The sequence below is a fragment of the Coffea arabica genome, chromosome 6c (assembly GCF_036785885.1).
Source record: "Coffea arabica cultivar ET-39 chromosome 6c, Coffea Arabica ET-39 HiFi, whole genome shotgun sequence".
NCBI lineage: Eukaryota > Viridiplantae > Streptophyta > Magnoliopsida > Gentianales > Rubiaceae > Coffea > Coffea arabica.
In genome coordinates this window covers 5943570-5958708 of record NC_092320.1, presented here as the reverse complement: position 1 = coordinate 5958708, position 15139 = coordinate 5943570, and the positions used below count along the sequence as shown (strand labels likewise).

Below are 15139 nucleotides of genomic sequence, written 5' to 3'. Positions count from 1 at the left end.
AAGTATTTTTATGTATACCATTAAACCACCGAAAATTTCTATGGTTGTTTTTATAGCCAATCATTCCCTCAATTATTTTCGCTCCATGTCACATTTTTTTTTTTTTGGAAAAATGATCTGTCGATGTCATATAAACGGGTATATGTTTTAAAATTATTATAATTTAAGGGTTAAAAATCCTTATTTTACCTTAAGATATGATGTTGTAAAGGGAACTATCACACATCATCACTATTAGTTTTTTTGGTTTGCCCTAATTCTATCCCAAAACATTGTTGTGTAAAATTGCATGCCAAGCTAAACTAATGTGTTTGGATTGAAAATTATTTGAAATTGTTTTGGGAGAATAACACTATAATATTTTTTTAATATAATATATAAGAAACACAAAATATGTGTGGGTTAAATAAAAATGTGATTGAAAAATGTGTTCATAATGCAGCTAAAAAATTTTGAAAAAAAGGTATTAGAAGTCGTGTTCGTGATATTTTTAAAAAAAAACCTTTCCAAGTAATTCATTACTTCGCGAAGATTGATTATTATCATCATAGTTATTAGTAATTATTATTATTTTTTCGTTGGACTATCCATTAATTTATCTCCAGGTCAGGGGAAACAAATCCAGCTGCTGAAGAGCAACTGAAGACAAGTGGAGGTCACAGTTGTCACTTGTCCCTGGTGGTGACCCAATCGCAAAAGAAGAAAAACAAGGAGAAAATCAATTATGTCCCTAGAAGGCGCGAAGCGGCAAGTCTTTTTTTTTTTTTTTTGGTGTGTAAAGACACGTAAAACAGTTGTTGGAGCCTCTTATGATTGCGGGATTCTGAGATCAGTTAAGCCGAAGTGTTTGTTATTCTTCTACCCAGCCATCTCTAATTGATTTTCAGAGAAAGAAATAAAGAAGAATAAGAATTGCCAATAACACTGTTGAAAAAGCAGAGCAGAAACCCATTATGGGCAACTCAGAATCATCATCATCGTCCTCTTCTGCTGATCCTCGATTCAAATCCGCTTGCAGGTTTCTTTCTATGTTAAATTGTTTATACGTTGTAATGGGTCGTTGGTTCTGAACTTGAAACGCGCCTAAATAGTGAATACAAAAAAAAAGGGCAAAAAAGAACCTCTTTTTGTTGAATTGATTAAATTTTGCAGAGCATTCACGCAGAAGGAACTGGAAGACCTCAAATCCCTATTCGTATCTCTTGCTGCCAAATCCCAAAGCGACAATCCTCACTACATTACTCCCCCGGTTTTCAAGGTTCCTGTTTTTTTGGAAATTTCCCAAATCCATGACAATTTCTCTTTCCCTTTATTTCCATTTCAATTTTTTATATGGAGTTTTACGCTTTCCAGGAGTACATAGGAGCTGGAGGACCTTTAGGAGATAGAATGTTCGATTTGGTTACGCAGAAACGCAAGGATCAAAAGCTAACCTTCCAAGACCTCGTCATTGCCAAAGTAAGTTGTTTCTTACTCTTTCATTCTTTAATTATAGCTTTTAACAGTATGACTTTGCTTGATAGGCTTAGGAGGCTACTCATTACTATGAGTGGAACTCGAGTGTATAAGAGATCACTTAACCAAACCAAGGCCCCCTGAGCAAGATTCCATTTCGATTAACTTCTGATCCTCACTCGAGCTTGGCTTCTTAAGCACAAAGCTCTATTTTACATATACACATATGAAGCTACTTGGGCTTGGCTCTTTTGTTAAGCCGAGCTAACAAGTTTTTAAATGTGTTAAAAGAATCAAAACAATATTGTCACTGTAGTGTGTGGTTCAGTCAGCCTCATTTACATTCGCAACTCCAACATCATTATAATTTGAATAGCCTGTTCATTTACAATCATTTTTACAAATATATGGATGAAATTACCACGGATATAAATTATAGTAGATGAATTTAATAGGAACACGGGTGGCTAGTAATGCATAGCGTTCCTAGATTCTTTATTTGAGTTAGAAAAGATCACCTTCAAACTGTCAATTCTCAGACATGGTAACAGAGAGTATTAACTATGACAATGACATATTTTAGATGCTTTAAATTTTTAGTACAGGCTTCATACTTGCCTATTGCAGGGTACTTATGAGAAAGGGACAAAAGATGATATTGAAGAGTTCATTTATCAACTATTAGATGTCTATGGTGATGGTGTTGTTGGAAGGTAGAAGATTAAACTTTTTCATCCTTCGTAATGGAAGTCTTTCTCTCATCTTTTCTCTTCTTTTGCTGGTTCCTATACTAAAGCTTGCAAGTGTAGTAAATAAATCATATCATGTGTCAGTGTGAGTTTGTCTCAGATTTAATAAAAATGAATTGTAAGTAGCTTTCTCTCGGTTGTAATTGTTGGTCAGAATTGATTCGCAGAAAATATAGAGAACAACTCTCTCAAGTTGTATAAACCAACGATCTGGTTTTACCACGACTCTTGAAGCAATGAACTTAATTTCTTTTTAGGCATAATAGAGAAGGAAAACTCAAGTTGGTTTAAATATTGTGTAAATTCTCCAGCCTCTATTGCTTTCCTGCCAATGTTTGATTTGTTATGTTTCAATGAATCTTGAAAACTTTTTGATGTTATGAATAGCACTGACAGGATGGGTATCATGACATAACGAGTTGGCCAGGACGTGTTTACAGAATCGTTTGCTCTTTTTTTTTTTTTTCTGTCAATGACATCACAAGTTCCAAAGGACAATATTCCTTTTCACCTCTCTGTCTGGTGAGGTCCCATGTCCCTAAACATATAATGAGCTAGTGCAGGCTAAAATTTCAAAATCAGCAATATCTGTGAAGGGATTGATTAAGCCTACACAGTTTAAGGTTTTTTCTATTAAATTTTCTGTCAGGGCTTCACAATTCACGTCTTTAAACCTCAAGTATGTACTTAGGGACAGCATCATAGCTTTATTTTAAGATCTCTAGGACTGGAAGTGCATAAATCAACGGCTTTCATGTTAAACACTTGGTTGCCTTGTCTTTTTTGTTTTCTTTCCTAATATGTTCTCTTAATCTTGAGACTCAACTGACAGGTCTGATGTCGAGCGTGTTTTAGCTACCATGCTGAATTCTATATGTTCTGAGAACTGCTCTGAATCAAGATCAGGCTCAGAACAAGAATGTGTTGATATTTTTCTCAATGCTGCAAATTTTAAGAAGGATGATAGTAACAAAGCTGAAAGTAGTTTGTCTTTTGAGGATTTCAGAAGGTGGTGTGCCCTTCTTCCATCTGTCAGGAAGTTCCTTGGAAGCTTATTGATGCCACCTGATTCAGGTTATTACACATCTGTCTTTATCTTCTTGAGCTAATTTTTTAAACTTGTAGTTGGATGGCGTCCAGTTATCATGAGCTAATTAGAGAAGCTCATTGACTTGTTAAATGTTGGCATTTATTTTTATGGTGTTGATTTTGTCTTTTACCCATCAAAATTGAATGGTGCATAACTATTAATCCACACTATTTGCATCTTGAAAACTTTGTCTAATCTGAGAATTGTGAGAAATAGAAAATTTGAAACAACCATGGCTACATTTGAATTAGCTGTTTTGGGGGTGTTTTTGAAATATTTTACTGTAGCAATGTATATGAAAAACTTTTACTGTAGATATTTTTAGTGGTGTTTTTTAAGGTGCTTTTGGGATGTATTTTGGAGGATTTTTAAAGGATAAAAATTTTTAGGATATTTTGAAAAAATTAACACTACCACCCACCACAACCACAACCACTACCCTTCTCTCTTCCTCCTCCCTCTCTTTCTTCCTCTTCCTCGTCCTTCATCCTCCCTTTTCCCTTTCCCGCCACATCCCACCCTTTCCTCCCCCCTCGGCCAAATCGAGGCTCTGGTCGCAGCTAGATTGGAGAGGGAAGGGAGGGGAGGGGTGGATGTGGCGGGAAAGGGGAGAGCAAGGGGAGGAAAGGGGGAAAGACGAGGAGGAGAAAGAGGGAGCGGAGCGAGGATAGAGAGGGAAAGAGAGGGAGGAGGAGGAAGGAGAGGATGGTGGCAGTGGTGGTGGTGATAGATGGAAGAAGAAAATGGTGTAGATTTTATTTTATTTTAATTTTTTGTATTTTTGGAATTATTTTTAATATACTGTATGAAAGTGGTGTTTTTGGAGTTGTTTTTGTTGTTTATTACTATAGCATTGTAAATGAAAAACTTGTATTTCAAAAAATGGAAAAAATGGAGAATGTGGTGATTTCTCTGTAAAAGGTTTTATTCTTAAAGGCTATTTAGGTTTTTTAGGAACCATGATTGACACATAGTTCTAAGATGTTGCATTGCTGGAAGGTAGAAAAAATGTTCACCTGGGGCCATTTAAAGTTTATTTGGACGTATAGCCGGCAAGGGACTTCTAACTTGGTCTAGCCTAGCAACAAAGTAAATGGCTACTCAGCTAGCCCAATATTGATCAGTAAATGAGTTGGGCATTTATTTATTGAATCACCAATTTTTGGCCAGTCTTATCACAACTAATTGCCATTGGCTAGATCACATTGCAATCTATGTTTTGGTCACTATGTTTCTTCCATTTCTCTTTCATAGACTATTTTGAAATTGCTGGAAAAAATATGATAGTACACAAATGCATGTGAATATGGATGTAAAGAACATTTTATACTTGATAGTTATGCTGATGCATATGCAATTTTAGGGAAATATGCAATTTAAAATAGTTTGTTTTATTCGTGATGCATATGGATTTATTGTTTCTTTCCATAGGTTCTCAAGTTCCCAAGCTGGTAGATGGAGAAAGTATTGACCCCAATCTAGTCTTGATGAGAGAGCAGTATGCTTGGCTTATTGGAGGAGCACTTTCCCATGAACTGAGTGAATGGAAACTTCTGTATCATAGTGCAGTTCATGGTCAAAGTTTCAACACATTCCTTGGGAAAATGTCGTAAGTGCTTATTCCATATAGTCATATCTGCCCCTTTCGGTTAGCTTATTCAATTTTTTATCCGTGTTTCGTTATACATTACTCCTATAACTAAAAATTTTTGGGTCACACTTTTCGAGCAAAACCTTGCAAGTTTATCGGACATATACTTTGATATGCAATGTGTATTTTGATTTAGATTTCATGTGACAGAAAATAATCAGATATCAATAATCATTTTGCATTGATATATATAATTTGGCTTTTCTGATTCTTGTTTGTTAAGGTGTGCAGGTCAGCTAATAGGTTTTGCATTATGAATAAGAAAATGGTATTTTAGAATGAGTAAATATGAGGTATATTATATATATGTCAATGAAGTTGTTTCTGAAACTAATCTTGATATATTTCAACCTTATTCCTCACCAACTGTTGACTCTTCTTGTGAGATCACTTATGCTGTAATCAACTTGGTTGCTTGTAAAGATATCTAATATGATTTCTGAACATTTAGTATGTACGGCAGTATTGTAAAACATATCAATGGTAAGATGAGTTTTAGTGGGAAAATAATGGTCAGTGCAAGTGTTCTGGCTTCTTATTAGTGTAAGTTTGAATCAAAGGATCCACTTTTTCAGCCCCCAGCTGTTATCTGTTTTTCCTCGATAAGAAGAGGGAGGCCACCTTCAGTTGAGGCAGATATAGTTGGTGAGAAGCTCCTTTTTCCATTTTTGTTAGTAGTATGTCCAAGGCTGTCTTGTGCTATGATATGTAGGCAGCTGAGAAGAAAAACTAGTGAAACAGATTTTTGTTACCATGTCAAGCTTCCAACTTAGGGTTGGCCTCATGTTCTTCAAAACCATCTGCTATTGTTTTGACTGGCTGCTAGGTCCATGATGGTTTTGACCAGAAGTTGATGTCAGGGTAGATCATTTTGTAGTCATTTTGTATTGGTTGAGTTGAACATTAATCCAATCTTACTACTGTGTGATGTAGGTAGCAAGATATCACTTATTCTCTTATTTGATTAATGTTTAGTTGATCTCCTTCAGTTATTTACAGATTAATCCAGTCGAGCCATACTGCTTGGTAGGGTAGTTTGCTTGGGTTAGCCAAGTATCCATAACTCAACTCCAAAAGAACATAGCTCAATCAGAGAGGTCTGTTAATTGTAGGAAAAGTTGAAACAGTGAAATTACTTTAATTGTTGTTAAATCTACTGGAACAACTAATTTGAGACTCACACAGGACCACCCTGCCCTAAAAATCCTTCAAAATATAGCCGTGTGTTTTGCATTCGTATGTTCTTCGAGGCCTTTTCTTTCCTGACCTTCATAAAGGCGAATATTAGGGCTTCTTAATTAAATTAGGACATTTTAACTTTTTTTGTGACCCTTGTTTTTTGGACCACTTTGATGCTTTTGTCATGTTATACTGCCAGCATTTTGAGTTCTTTGATGTACTACAGCATATTCCTTCACTAATCACAACCTTAAAACAAAAAGTATCTGACCAAATTTGTATCTAAATTTGTATCTAGATATTTGATAATATCTAGATATCTGTTTCAAATTTTTATCTAAATATTTGATAATATTTCTCGAGTAGGATAGACTGGATAACTGTTAAGTTGAACTGCAGAGATGATGGACCAAGTGTTTTGGTTATCAAGGATAGAGAAGGATATATCTATGGAGGTTATGCTTCTCAGCCATGGGAAAAGCATGGTGATTTTTATGGGGACCTTAAGTCTTTCCTTTTCCAGCTATATCCAAAGGCTTCAATCTTCCGGCCTAGTGGTGCAAATCACAACATGCAATGGGTAAGTTGCTGGACTATAGAACCAGTATACAGAATGCTTCAGTGACCCTCAAGTTTGAATAATCTTCTCAGATGGGATCCCAGTCCTTAAGAAGATGTGACTATAAGCTATCCGAATTATGAAAAATAGTTTTTGTAGATATACTTCTACTGTTTAGTTGTGATAATCAGAGTCATAAGATGAGAAAAACACCAGTTGTAGCATGTACAGACTACCGTTCACCCATTCTGGTTTGGTCAGCTGAGAAAGATACCTTGTTTCTTTTTTTTTTTTTCTTTCTAAATTACAAACCGGACGTAGTAATTCACATTCGTACTTGCGTTCATATTCTTTGACAGCCAAAATGATACGTACCGTAATTTAGCTTCATTGCGGTATCCAGTACAATGTCACTGAAATGGTTTTTTATTTCTATTTGTTTGCAGTGTGCTGTGAATTTCAGTTCGGAAAGCATCCCCAATGGAATTGGTTTTGGAGGGCGAGTAAATCATTTTGGCCTGTTCATTTCAGCTAACTTTGACAAGGGGCATACATTTGAGTGCACGACTTTTGGTAGCCCTTGCTTATCCAAGACCAACTATATATACCCGGAAGTGATAGAATGCTGGGGCATAGTGCCAAAGGGAGCTCAACAGGAAAGATCAGAAGCCATTAGAGGTACTGTGTTGGAGAGATTCAAGGAGGATCGCCATATGTTGAACTTGGTTGGTCTTGCTAACTCAAGTGATTAATCTGTTCAATGACACCCCACACACACCAAGTTATATATCATACTGCAATTTTGTTGATCAGACCTATGGATTCGTAACTAATTGCAAAAAGCCCTCACAGTAGAATGAATAAATATCTGTGCGGTATGTAAAATGTCCCACCATAAAATTCGGGGACCTTGATAACTTAGAAGACACTAGAGGACGTCGATAACATACTTTTCAGATCCCACAAAGAAGCTGCTGCATGCCATTATAACTCTTGAAGTACGATCCAAAACGAAACATGCACCCGTTGACAAGGGGAAAAAATAACTAAAGAGATCCCTGCCAAGCAGATGTCAGTCTCTGTTTCAGTGTTCATCACCAACCCTACTCCATGAACTCTCCGTAGCACAAATCAATTTCAGGAAACAGACGAGAATAAAAGCATGGGTAGACTTCTAAACATAAGCTTCCCAAAGTCTCAAATACGCGCGCATGCATGCCAATGCCGCTTCAAAGTCGTTTCATATTCAGTACCAATATTAGATGTTTAATCTGGAGATCATCCAGAACTCAACACAGCTCATACAAATAGCACAAGGAATTCCAACACTATAATCCTAATAATAACCAAATGGAAGAACGTACCCCTAATGTCTCTGCTCGCCCAGAGATTTGCTATTCGGCCAACTGAATAGTAACCAACAAACAAAATGACAGCCAAAATAAAACACTCCAAAGGTTGCTTTGCTTTATCCGTCCATCATCAACCACAACCAATAATTAGAGGGAAAAAAAGTTTTTGGGGGGGGGGGCATTATAGCCGATAAATACTTCTTTGTGTAAGAAAAATCCAACATAGCAATTCCCAAAAAATGTTCCAAACACATTTAAACTCAAAATTAAACCACTTAATAATAACAACAGTAAACAAGTCTAAATACCTCTTGAATTAAAGTCCAAAACAAATTAAAAAAGAAGTACATTGATCCACGACAAAACCTGTCTAGTACCTCCTACCGCGGCCACCAGCGCCATAAGCCAAAGGCGGAGCAACCATGAGAGGAGACTGCTCCTCCTTGAGGACAATACCGGGCAATTCGTTCATACCCATGACGGCAAGCAACTCAATGGTCTCCTTATCGACCTCAATCCTGTCGGTCTTGATCGCGGATTCTTCAGGAACGAAGTCCATGCGGCGCTCTCTCTCCTCCTCTTGAAGCTTGAGCGAAATACCCCTAACTGGGCCCTTTTGGATCCGTTTCATGAGATGGGTGGAGAACCCGGCGATCTTGTTTCGGAGCCTTTTTGACGGGATGATGGCGACTTCGCCGAGGACTTTCTTGTTGGTATGGAAGTCCAGCGTCAACTTGGAGTAGTACCGCTCGATGACTTGGCGGGAGGACTTCTTCACTGTCTTGGTGCGGACGCGACCCATTTCTTGGTTGGCTTGTTTTTTGCAGCCCGGGCGGCGAGGGAAGGAGGTGCGGGGGGCGAGGGAAGCTGCGGAGAGCCGGAGGAAATGGGAGAGGTGCTGAGACTAGGGTTTGGGGAAGCGGTGGATGGAGGTTTTATATGAGTGGATGTGGGTAAGTGAAGTGACCAAACTGGGACAAGAGTTGGGTAGGACGGTAGGGGCGGCCCAACTTCTTGTCACCGGCCCGGCCCAGGTGAGCTTTATAGCAAGACGTGTGTAGACCAGTTCTAAGTATGGGCTTCATTTATCAAAATTCCTAATTTGGGCCGAATGTTGGGCTCGGACATAAGAAAAGAAGTAGAATTCACATGATATTTAATTAAATGCACATTTGCGTGCCCATATCAAACAAAAAATAGGCCTCAATTGTTAGTATGTCAGTCACTATCTAAAACAAAATCATAAAATTTAAAGAAAAAAAAAAAAAAAAAAGGCTTGGCATGGCGCATTTCACAGGCCAAGACCTGTAAGTGATGGTTCCTCAAAGGCAGTGGGGACTGGAGAGTCTGCTGCATTTAGTACGGTTGTGGACGTGACTTTGTACAGGTCCCAAAACCTTCCAAATACAAATGGCAAAGGAAATTATTGTTACATTTATAGACACGTATGGAGTATGGACCGCGCATGATACACTTTTATCATCCTAGAGTAGGAAAAATGCGACTTTGGCCCTCAATTCTCAAGTTTGGCAGCTATTGATGGATGAATGACCTTCGCCCATCATTCTCAAGTTCGGCAGTTGTTGATAAATGAATGCTTTCTGAATGCATTACTGCTTCAAGAGACTCGTGTAGACCCGGTAAATAAATGTTATTTAGAAGGAATTCTGAATCCTTTCTCTTTTTTTTTTCTTTCTTAATATTTGGGTTGTGGTGGAGGTAGTATAGCATGATAAAACCCATATGGGTATCCCCACTTAACAAAAAAAAAAAAAAAAAGACTTAGCACAGAGCAAACCAAGTTCTTATGAAGAAGCATATAGTTAATCAAGGGAACATTTTCTTTGGTGGTGCTGGTGCCATAGCCACCGTCAATCACAAGATTGATGATTCATCCCACTTATATACTCGGATTCATCACTTCCAAGAAACAGTGCTGCTTCTGCTGTATCATTTATCTCCAAAACTGCCTCTTTCAAATTTGCAATCTCACAAACATATTCCTCTGCCTTTTGCTTCTCGCAGCCTGAATTTTTGAGCAATCATAGTACCGCATGCCCCCGCCAGTTATGAGTGCAACCTCACCCTCCAGCCTCTGCCTGCACCGGTGAACTGAATTAAATTCAGTTGCTATTCTGTGCTGGAGATGAAAAATCAAATAACAATAGATGATATATAGCCTTATCTATGGAAAATATGGCCATTTGGCAAATCAGATGTTGCCATCTCCAGGCTCCCACTAGACCTCTTCTTTAGTTAGTGCAGATGTCTTCTAACTCCTAAATTGTACGTACATGAAGACGTCCATACGTACTTCTACATTTACATAGTGATGCACAGGCTAATAGGATAAAGGTTGCGGCTTGCTATTAGTTGCGATATGCGTTGGAAGGTGAAATAATTTTTGTTTCATGGCCAGTTGAAAGGTCCAATAATCGTTGGTGGGCTCCAATGTTCCACGAGGTACAGACACTTTTATTTTCTAACACGATGTAGTTTTCTGCCTAAGTAACGTCCGTAGCAAGTTGAAGAAGATTTTTTCTTGCTGCAGAACACATGTAAGCTTGGTATTTGGTCACACAGGAGTCACAACAGATGCTGTAAGACACCAGTATCGCGAAATAGCAATTGTGTTGGTCCCCATGATTAACTAGTTTCAGCGTTTTGCCTCTTCCACATAATGCACTTCTAAAATTACCCCCTGGATCTTTTAGTTCCTTCTCGAGTTCTTGGCTTGCAGATCTTTCCTTTCTGAAGTCATTCGGGTTAATTTGCTGTCAATGATTTCCTTTTGTTTTGGCAATGACTCGCTGTTAAGGGGCAACTGGTCCTTCTCTTTTCTGTTTCTTGACTTTTTTTGTCAATCGAGTTGGAATTTAAGGGTCATATTTATTCCGGAAAATGTCAGTAAAGAAACCGGCAAGGAATGGATGAAATGAATCTAGTAGTAATATAATCCTGCCGACACTTGCAATAATGCATATCCCACAGGCCACGCACGATCCAAAGGTTTAAAAGCGTTAAGCTAACTTGCTAAGAATGTAAAGTCAACGTAAATAAGTAAATGAAGAATGTAAAGACTGGACAAGTCAATGCCAACAGGACCACCACTCCTCTTGGCATTCAAGAGCCATAAATGTTTTCCAGAAAGAACGAAGGGATAAACCTTCGAGTGGAGTTACAAAACACTAGTAATAAGTAAATATATATTCCCCAACACTCGTTTCACAATCGAGGAAAGTGACAACTGGATCGCATGGGTTAATGCTTAATAATTCCCCACATCGCAACTTCCATGTTGCTGCTCATTTATCCTCTCTTGCAACTTTTTCTTGTTCAAAAACCAAAAAGAAAAAAAGAAGAGAAAGAAAGAAAGAAAATCTTGCACTCCTTAGTTTTCCACATATCCAGCATAGCTTCTACTACGGTTTCACAAGCACGGTTGGTACACCTTGACCAGTAAACATTACGTGAAAACCTATCACTTCAACAAGGGAGGAGCGCCATTAATCGGGTAGTTGAAGAACTAATCCTGGTCGAAGGAAAGCCGGAGAATGGGGCAACTGATGCGATAAAATAGTTGAAAGTTGAAACCGTGAAGCCAGCTGTGTTTGGATTGCCATTTTCTGTCAGAAAATTGCGTCGTTTTTTCGTGATCACATTTTTCTATTACCTTTTTTCCTCGCATACATCAAATTGCTATATAATCGAAACGGGCCGGCCAAGGAGTATGTACTATATAGTTGGAAATGGCTGGACCGGAAATGCACCTGCGGAGAAATAAAGAGAGGGCGATTAAATCAATTGGATAGCGGACATACACTACTCAGATCCAACTGAATATTTTTGCTATTTGCGAGAAATAAAATTACGAAAAGGGGGAGATAACCTGGCACATTTGGTTGCTGGAAGGAATGTAGCAAGAAAAAAGCACAGGGGGCATCATACTTTGGATAAGCGCACGTAAGACTGACTGATTTAGTAAGTTTAATTAATCCAAGTGACTTGTGTTTAATGATAGTTGGGACTAGATTACAACATGACGCTCTTCGAAGAAGAAAAGGGAATTAACCATCTCGAAAATGCAGATTACAGAGATCTGGACTTCTTCAAGAACTGAAAAACAAATACGAGTACTAATTAATAGTTTCATTTAGGACCAAAAAACAAATAAATAGTATGTAACTAAGAGGACTAAACTGCCATACTATTGGCTAACAAAGGATGAAAGGCGACCACAAATACACCTCAAGGCATCAAACTTTTTATAATCGTCATGTACGATTGATTGGTGGCGCTATAACCTCCATCCACCACCAGGTTCAATCCACTTACAAACTTGGCCGCATCGCTAGACAGGTACAACGCTGCCTCGGCAACGTCCTCAGCGGTGGGCACCACGCCTTTCAAGTTGGCCGACGCACAAATGATCCCTTCCACAGCTTTCTGGTCCAACCCCATCGCATTTCTCAGCAATGGAGTGGCCACGGCGCAAGGAGATATGCAATTAACTCTGATGCCGTATTGCCCTAGCTCCACGCACAGGTTCTTGGTAAGCCCCACGACAGCGTGCTTCGACACGGTGTAAGAATGCGGTGACTCCCCGCAAGAAACCGAAGCAAGACTGGAAGTAAAGAGGATCACCCCCTTCTTAGCTGGGATCATAACCTTTGCAGCATATTTGGCTCCCAAGAATGCACCGTAAACGTTCACGTCGAAAACCCTTTTGAAGTTTTCATTATCTGCATCTACAATGGTGAAATCTAAGTTTCCGGGGATCCCGGCATTGTTGTACATTATATCCAGCTTGCCATACTGGGACATGGCGAGATCAACCAGATTTTTAACGTCAATGTCTTTAGTAACATCACAATGGACGAAGGTAACATCTCCAGAAGAACTGAGTTCTTCACGGAGGGAGTGTCCCAAGTCATCCTGAACGTCAGCAATGATTACTCTTGCCCCGTGCTGTACGAAAAGTCGCACGGTGCTTTCACCGAAGCCGCTTGCACCACCAGTGATAATGGCAACTTTGCCTTCTAATCTGCATCCGTTTTTGGGACGGAGGAGTGGTTTCCAATTTCCATACGATAGTTAGTTACCTGAATTAATTAATTGGGAAATTAAAAGAAAGAAGTGAAGTCTGGACCAGATGACGAACAGATTATAAGTAGTGAGTTTACCTTTTGTTGGTTAGACCATTTGATGAATTAGAGGAGCAACCGTTCATCTTTAACAGTTTGTAGGTTGCCAATGACTTGGGAGATCCTAACCAATGGGATGCTCTATGGGCTAGCCTGGCATTTATACTAAAAATTTAGTTGCTAGTTGCTACTACTTGAGTTGCGAAAAATAGGTTAAAAGCCAACCAATGCCAAGGGCTTTTCTAGCACTTCGTAATTTTATGATTGATCGACATGATTGTGTTAAATTTCGATTTGGGGGGGCGACAGTATGGGATGGAAGAAGTACAGAGAAAATCAAGAAGAATTAAATTACCACAACTGCTACCAGAATTGGACACTGTATAAGTGAAGAAAAACAAAGGAGGCTGAAGCTACTTTCCATGTGTTATAAATGAGGATAATGATGTTCAACTTGTCTGACCTCTGGGCTGAAGGATCGACCATGTATACCAGTTAATAAGGTGTTGAAATAATACTTCGATCTTTCTGTTCCGTACGTGAAACAAACCCCACCACCACCACCAGCGAAAAAAGAAGACCTATTTGTGCGCGGATATTAGTTGTCTAAAGGGACGGAATTCATGAGAGAGCCACACTCTTTGATCTAATGAAGGGCCAAACTTACTTATTCTTCTGTTTAATTTTCAAATGTTAACGTTTTACGCTTGTCGATTCCTGAATTACAACATGCACTAATTGCATTGTATCACAAATTGTTTGAGTTCAACAAAGAAAGTAGATGAATTCTTGACGCATGTGCATTGGAACGACTCAACCAAGTGAATAGTTTAGTTGGGCCTGTTTGATAGAGAGCATGCATTTCAAAAAGAGATCTTCTTTTCCCCTTATTCTTTGTGAGTATTTTCTCGCACATAAAATTCGCCACACCTTCCAGATGGAGACTGAAGCATGTAATGGATATAGTGGTATTAAACATAAAAAAGTAAAAAATGGTACATATAAAGTGGTGAAAATTATAGCTGAATTCTCATTCTTAAAGGAAGAATGAACGCTAACCATCCCCATTGAAAAAGTGTACGTTTCAGCAGCTGGTTACACGAGATTTCGAGGAAAAAAGACGCAAGTTTCACATCACGCATAAAATAGTTTGCATTCGGCCTGCCCAACTAAATTCTAATCATAGGGTTTGTTTGGATTGTAAGTTATTTGGGATATTTTTACTGTAGCACTTTTTATGACGTGATGTATGTGAGATAAAAAGATAATTGGGAAGATAAAAAGGTGTATTGAAAATTGTAATGATGATGGGCCTGTTTGGAAGCTTGGTTTTTTACCAAGTTTGTATAAAACTAGTTTTTTAACAACTTTTGCTACAGGAACCCCAATAAACTTATCAAAGTTTTTAACCTACACACTTAAAATATCCAAAACACAACAAAAAAAAAAAAAAATTCCCTTCCTCTTTTCTTCTTCTTCCTCCCTCACTACCACCTCCATTGCCGGCTCCGTCACCAATTTCCGGTCCCGATGCCGGTCTTTTTTTTTTTCCCCATTTTTTTCCCTCTCCCCCTCTTCCTCCCCTGCCATCATCCTCCCTTGTCTTTTTTTTTTTTTCTCTCTTACGTCTGGCACAGAGAGGGGCGACCAAGAGGGCAGAGGGGGGAGGGGGAAGGGACGGCCAGGGGGGCAGAGGGGGGAGGGGGAAGGGGCAGAGGGGGGCGGCGGGGGAGAGAGGGAAGGCAGAGGGAGGGGGAAGGGGCAGAGGGGGGCTGCGGGGGGGAAGATGGGGGAGAGAGAGGCGGCGGGGGGAGGGGGAAGGGGGCAGGGAGGGGGACGGCGGGGGAGAGAGGGAAGGCGGGAGGAGGGGCAGAGGGGGGCTGCGGGGGGGAAGGCGGGGGAGAGAGAGGCTGCGGGGGGAGGGGGAATGTGGGGGAGAGAGGGAAGGCGGGGGGAGGGG

General features: G+C 39.4%; 3 protein-coding genes across 4 annotated transcripts; 1 reads left to right on the top strand and 2 right to left on the bottom strand.

Annotated features, from left to right (window-relative positions):
* Positions 1-625: 625 nt before the first annotated feature.
* On the top strand, positions 626-7548 carry LOC113692233 (uncharacterized). The gene is made up of 8 exons (XM_027210606.2): positions 626-1018; positions 1153-1258; positions 1354-1458; positions 2083-2168; positions 3037-3278; positions 4726-4903; positions 6524-6704; positions 7130-7548. Exons 1-8 carry the CDS (start codon positions 954-956, stop codon positions 7433-7435), a joined length of 1269 nt encoding a protein of 422 aa, XP_027066407.2. The 5' UTR covers positions 626-953; the 3' UTR covers positions 7436-7548.
* A 716-nt stretch (positions 7549-8264) lies between these two features.
* On the bottom strand, positions 8265-8953 carry LOC140008352 (small ribosomal subunit protein eS17-like). Its single transcript, XM_072052375.1, has one exon. It carries the CDS (start codon positions 8835-8837, stop codon positions 8406-8408), a length of 432 nt encoding a protein of 143 aa, XP_071908476.1. The 5' UTR covers positions 8838-8953; the 3' UTR covers positions 8265-8405.
* Positions 8954-12083: 3130 nt separating this feature from the next.
* On the bottom strand, positions 12084-13745 carry LOC140003769 (short chain aldehyde dehydrogenase 1-like). 2 transcript variants are annotated; one of them, XM_027212687.2, is made up of 2 exons: positions 13219-13583; positions 12084-13079 (listed from the first exon to the last, which is right to left on the bottom strand). In XM_027212687.2, the coding sequence occupies exons 1-2, from the start codon at positions 13263-13265 to the stop codon at positions 12284-12286; spliced, it is 843 nt and encodes a 280-aa protein (XP_027068488.1). In that variant the 5' UTR covers positions 13266-13583; the 3' UTR covers positions 12084-12283. The 2 variants fall into 2 exon arrangements, 1 of the variants encoding a protein (XP_027068488.1); XR_011815741.1 differs by having other exon boundaries at positions 12992-13137; positions 13219-13745.
* Between the last annotated feature and the right edge of the window lie 1394 nt (positions 13746-15139).